Source organism: Priapulus caudatus, unplaced genomic scaffold (assembly GCF_000485595.1).
Source record: "Priapulus caudatus unplaced genomic scaffold, Priapulus_caudatus-5.0.1 Scaffold4868, whole genome shotgun sequence".
In the NCBI taxonomy this organism is placed as follows: Eukaryota; Metazoa; Priapulida; class Priapulimorpha; order Priapulimorphida; family Priapulidae; genus Priapulus; species Priapulus caudatus.
In genome coordinates, this window is record NW_014581929.1 from 2,589 (window position 1) to 9,187 (window position 6,599).

Below are 6,599 nucleotides of genomic sequence, written 5' to 3' on the forward strand. Positions count from 1 at the left end.
TATATATATATAATTCTAATGTTACTATATATATATATGCTGATGATTGCAGGTGAACAAGGTTAAGGATGGCATGTACGGAGCTCCTAAGAAGGAGGATCCGCAAGACTGGACCGGCATGGTCGGAGAACTTATCCGCGGGGTGAGGGCGCCACTGCTGCATCATCGTTAACGAGGGCACCACTGTTGCATCATTGTTAACGAGGGCACCACTGTTGCATCATTGTTAACGAGGGCACCACTGTTGCATCATTGTTAACGAGGGCACCACTGTTGCATCATTGTTAATGACGGCGCCACTAATGCATTAAAATCAACGATTTACTCGGCGTATATAATTGATCTCTACACACATTTCCACACCGGTATATTCCACATAGATGTCTCTCTCTCTCTCTCTTTATCTCTCTTTATCTCTCTCTCCCTCTGTCTCTCCTCTCTCTCTCTCTCCCTCTGTCTCTCTATACACCCATACAAACCCTTGCATATTTAAGCTGCTGCAGTCGCCCGCGCTAGTTCGCGCAGCTAACACCAGGTGGCGTTGCAGGAGGCGGACCTGGCGGTGTCGCCGCTGACGATCAACTACAAGCGGGAGGAGGTGATCGATTTCACGAAGCCCTACATGACGCTCGGTATCAGCATCTTGTTCCGCGTGCCGAAGGGAGAGCAGCCGGGATTGTTCTCCTTCATGAACCCTCTATCCGTCGACATCTGGCTGTACGTGCTGACGGCCTACGTAGTTGTCAGCTTCTCTCTCTTCATCCTAGCCAGGTAAGCAATTAGCAGGTAGGCTTACAGGTATGAAATCAGTAGGTAGACTTACAGGTATGCAATTAGCAGGTAAGTAATCAGCAGGTAGGCTTACAGGTATGCAATTAGCAGGTAAGTAATCAGCAGGTAGGCTTACAGGTATGCAATTAGCAGGTAGGCTTACAGGTATGCAATCAGTAGGTAGGATTACAGGTATGCAATCAGTAGGTAGGATTACATACAGGTATGCAATTAGCATGTAGGATTACATACAGGTATGCAATCAGCAGGTATGCAACCAGCAGGTAGGTAATCACAGCAGGTAAACAATCTAACAGGTAAGTAATCAACCAGTTAAATGCTCATCCGGGTAAGCAATCAACACGTGAACAATCACCCAAAAAAGCAATCAACAGGTAGGCATTTAACCATACCTGTTCCTGACAAACTAGTTAGTAGTTGTATATATATACACATACATATATACATATATATAATTATATATACACATACATACATATATACATATATATATATATATATATGTGTGTGTGTGTATATTGTGTTGCAGGTTTTCTCCCTATGAGTGGTATAACAGCCATCCGTGTGTATGTATCTACCAACTGCCACATGCAGTGTGTATGAATGTGTGAGAGTATTTGTTATATATATATATATATATATAATATATACACGTATATATTGTGTTGCAGGTTTTCTCCCTATGAGTGGTACAACAGCCATCCGTGTGACGTAGACTCTGACGTAGTTGAGAATCAGTTTACCCTCTCCAACAGCTTCTGGTTCACAATAGGAACCCTGATGCAACAAGGTAGTCATGGCAACGCAGCATCCGCACCATCATTCTCCTGCTTCCCCTCTCTTCCCTAAACCATCCTTACTATACTTTTATAACACATTCCTCAGTCATTCTCCGTCTTTCTCCGACATCCTACTGACTTTTAGTGCTAAGCTCTAACTCTGTCACCCTCTTCTCTTTCGCTCCTAGCTTTCCCACCTTCTGTCTTACTTTCCTGTATATTATACATTACACAAACATGTTTTGTATTATTATATATTATTAGATCATATATTATTGTTATTATTTTTATTATATTATAATATATATTATATTACATATATTGTTATCACATATAATATCAATATTTATTATCATATATCTATTATTGCCATATGTCTTAGAATCCACGCATACAGTATAGACTGGCGACACACGTCACCTTCTATGTCGTTCCTCCACACACCTGAACCCACGACCCCATCTATGCTCCTGTGTACCCATGACCCCCTGACCCCTGATCTCATGTGACCCCATGTCTTCATCATGTGACCCCATGATCCCGTGACCCAATGACCTTGTGACACTGTGACCTGTCATCCTCTTACCCCATCACATTGTGACCCCATGACTGTGACTTTGTGATCCCCTGACCCCTATACTAACTGCCCATACTACTAACTACGTATGCTACTAACTATTTATTCTACTAACTACTTATACTGCTTACTATTTACACTACTAACTATCTATGACAAAAACTACCCATTCTACTAACTACCTATTCTACTAATGTTCTATGCTACTAATTATTCATGCTACTAGCAACTTATGCTACTAAATATGCTCGTACGGTGAAGTCACTTATTTTTGTGCCGCGCTCTCCAATTTTTCGTGGCCCTTTCAATAAAAAATACATGTTCGTGGCCGTCTTAAATTCGCGGGCCTCCATCTCCCCGACCAGCAATGCACATATGTAACATAATATTTCGTTGGGTACAATAAAATTGTGCGCATTGCATGGACCCCACGAATCCAGCCGCAAATTTGAACCCCACGAAAAAAAAAGGAGTTTACAGTATTAACTAAATAACACTACGTAATTAACGACATGCATTACTTCTGGGAGCTAATTATTTGTACTAACTACCTGCTGCCTCAAAAAGAATAGATAAGATCGTGCCTATAGCTAGTATATATATAAACACGATCATACTATATGATATATAAACACATTATATATACTAAATACTACTATACCTAGTATATATAAGACACTATATATATATATATATATATAATAATACTATATCTAAACATATAATATATATTATTATACGTTATAGATATATAAACATATACTATATAAACATATATACTACTACTATATATAAACATACCCGCAAGTATATATATATATATATATATATATCATAAACATTATATTATATATACATACTAGATATATATAAAACACTATATACATATATATAACATGATAACCTATAATATATAAAACATAATGACTCATATATATAAACATATATAATATAACAGGTATATATAATATATAAACATACTATATATACTACATTATAATATATATATAAAACATATATATTATATATGATTAACACAGTATATAATATATACATAGATATCATAGTATATAGTATATCAAACATACTATCATATATAACCACATATAATATACTATATATATACACTGGAGCATACATGAGTGCTGTGCATTGCTCTCTAACCAGCCATCAGCCTGATCTGCGTGCGTAGCGTTGCAGTGCACCTCGTGCGTGCGGCGTGCATAGGCCCGCTACCCTGGCCGTGCCCGTGCCCCTTGCCCGGGTGCGTCCCAGAGTGCCGTGCCCGCCGCGCTCGACCGTGCGCTGCGTCTGCGTGCCGCTGCGTGGCGCACTGCCCCGTGCTCAGTGAGTGCCGCTGTGATGGCCTGCCGTGCCCGTGCGATGGCCCCATGCGGTGCGCTGCCGCTGCATGCCGTGGTGAGTGCAGATCGCGCTGCCCTGCCCCGCCCTGCGTGCATGCATGCCTGAGTGCAAGTGCGCTGCCGCGGCCTGCTGCGCTGCATGCATGCCTGCCGTGCGTGCATGCATGCCGTGAGTGAGTGCCGCTGCCGCCTGCCCTCGGACACGCGTTGAGCTGAGTGCCATGCCTGAGCGTGCCGTGCCGGTGCGCCACTCGCTCGCGTGCGCTGGTGAGTGAGTGAGTGCGTGCGTGCGTGCGTGCGTGCATGCATGGGTGAGTGAGTGCGTGCGTGCGCGTGCGTGCGCGTGTGTGTGTGCATGCATGGGTGAGTGAGTGCGTGCGTGCGCGTGCGTGTGTGCGCGTGTGTGTGCGTGTGAGCTGCACTTGCCTCCCTGCCTCCCTGCCTCCCTGCTTGCCTGCTTGCCTGCTTGCTTGCTTGCTTGCTTGCTCTCTCTCTCTCTCCACTCTCTAGGCTCAGACATCAACCCGCGTGCAGTATCCACTCGCATCGTTGGAGGCGTCTGGTGGTTCTTTACCCTCATCATCATCTCCAGGTAACCATGGTAACGTCGCGTGCACGCCGCCGCATCCCAGGGGAAACATCCCGCTTCCTCCTCCCCCTCCTCCTTCCGGGCCGCCGCTCTCGTTATCTNCGAGGACGATGTCAACGTCTGTTACGGTGACGTCACCGACGGCGACGCGTCGTCGTCTTGGGTTGACGGCACTTTAGATGCGGTGATCTAGATGAACAATTACGTCATCGTTAGTTGCGTGCTTTATATATATGAGGTGTCGCGATTTGTCCTCTGATGTCACCATAGCAAAGCATAGCAAGTTAGGACTCCTCTGAGGGTTGTTGATCGCTGTCGATGAGGGCTATCATTGTAGATTGTAATGATGTTATTTTTATATAGACGTGGTGATGACGTCATTAATAGATACGTGTGCGCATTAGATGCGGTGTCATCATTTGTCGTGATGACGTCATTAATAGATACGTGTGCGCATTAGATGCGGTGTCATCATTTGTCGTGATGACGTCATTAATAGATACGTGTGCGCATTAGATGCGGTGTCATCATTTGTCGTGATGACGTCATTAATAGATACGTGTGCGCATTAGATGCGGTGTCATCATTTGTCGTGATAACATCATCATTTGTCGTGATAACGTCATTATTTGTCGTGGCGACGTCATCGTTTGTCGTGACGACGTCATCGTTTGACGTGATGACGTCATCGTTTGATGCGCAGCTACACGGCTAACCTCGCGGCGTTCCTGACGGTGGAGCGGATGGTTTCACCGATAGAGGGCGCTGAGGACCTGGCGGAGCAGACGGAGATATCGTACGGCACGCTGAGCGGTGGATCCACCATGCTGTTCTTCAGGGTGAGTGTTCGTGGTGACCTTGAGGGTAGAGGTTTGACCTTAAGTGTAGGTGTTTGACCTTAAGTGTAGGTGTTTGACCTTGAGTGTAGGTGAGTGACCGTGGTTTGACCTTCGACTGTGATTGTAGGTGTTTGACCTTGAGTGTAGGTGTTTGACCTTGAGTGTAGGTGTTTGACCTTAAGTGTAGGTGTTTGACTGTGATTGTAGGTGTTTGACCTTGAGTGTAGGTGTTTGACCTTGAGTGTAGGTGTTTGACCTTAAGTGTGGAGGTTTGACCTTAAGTGTAGGTGTTTGACCTTAAGTGTAGAGGTTTGACCTTGAGTGTAGGTGTCTGACCTTAAGTGTAGAGGTTTGACCTTGAGTGTAGGTGAGTGACCGTGGTCTGTTTGACCTTGAGTAGGTGTTTGACCTTAAGTGTAGGTGTTTTACCGTGCATGTAGGTGTTTGACCTTAAGTGTAGAGGTTTGACTGTGAGTGTAGAGGGTTGACCTTAAGTGTAGAGGTTTGACCTTAAGTATAGGTGTTTGACCTTGAGTGTAGGTGTTTGACCTTAAGTGTAGAGGGTTGACCTTAAGTGTAGGTGTTTTACCGTGAGTGTAGGTGTTTGACCTTCTAGTGTGAGTGTTTGACTTCAAGGTTGAGTATTTGATCTTCAAGTGAGAGTGTTTGACCTTCTAGTGTGAGTGTTTGATTTCAAGGCTGAGTATTTGATCTTCTAGTGAGAGTGTTTGACCTTCTAGTGAGAGTGTTTAATATCCAGGGTGAGTGTTTGACCTTCTAGTGTGAGTATTTGTCTTTCTATCATGAGTGTTTGACCTTCTAGTGTGAGTGCTTGACCTTCTAGTGTGAGTGTTTGACCTCCAGGGTGAGTGTTTGACCTCAAACTGTGAATGAGTGTCTGATGGAAACACATTACATGGACATGGAACCAGTCTGAGTGTGTCCGGTAGACTGGCTCCCTGTGCGTAACTCACAGTACCATTGCCGATGTGCCGTGGGGACGGGGAACCAGTCTAAGCGTGTGTCTGGTGGTGAGTTCGTGGTTTACGAGGCATGTTGGTTTTTTTTCTTTGCTCTCCAGGATAGCAAGATAGACACGTATAAGCAGATGTGGAACTACATGATAAACAAGAAACCCAGCGTGTTTGTTAACGACGCTGACGTAAGTGTGACGTGTAGACGTCATGTGCCAGACATAGGTAACCGATCACTGCCTGCGTGGCGCCAGCAACAGCGTGGTTCACTATCCCCCCACACACACACACACACACCATCTGGGGTTCCACCAGTCCCTACTATGGTATAAATATTGGCTGTAGACAGTTTTTTTACGACCCATAACAATAGCATTGCTGCTTATCCAGCCTGCTCACCACTATGAGGCGCCAAGCGCAGACTGAGTATAACTGAATAGCACGCCAATTTATTTCGCCACGAGCAGTGAATGGGCTGCTTCTTATGTCCACCACTAGAGGGCAGACTGCATCTTATGTCCACCACTAGAGGGCAGGCTGCATCTTATGTCCACCACTAGAGGGCAGGCTGCATCTTATGTCCACCACTAGAGGGCAGGCTGCATCTTATGTCTACCACTAGAGGGCGGGTTACATCTTATGTCCACCACTAGAGGGCAGGCTGCATCTTATGTCCACCACTAGA

General features: G+C 44.8%; 1 protein-coding gene across 1 annotated transcript in view; it reads left to right on the top strand.

Annotated features, from left to right (window-relative positions):
• The window catches only part of LOC106819869 (glutamate receptor ionotropic, kainate 1-like), a gene marked incomplete at both ends in the record, with an annotated part of 8,629 nt that extends 2,490 nt beyond the window's left edge, over positions 1–6,139 (top strand). The window contains 6 exons of the mRNA XM_014824440.1: positions 53–142; positions 548–771; positions 1,464–1,582; positions 4,023–4,104; positions 4,805–4,940; positions 6,022–6,139. Of these exons, the coding sequence (XP_014679926.1) occupies positions 53–142; positions 548–771; positions 1,464–1,582; positions 4,023–4,104; positions 4,805–4,940; positions 6,022–6,139 (769 nt within the window). The remainder of the gene's footprint in view (positions 1–52; positions 143–547; positions 772–1,463; positions 1,583–4,022; positions 4,105–4,804; positions 4,941–6,021) is intronic.
• Between the last annotated feature and the right edge of the window lie 460 nt (positions 6,140–6,599).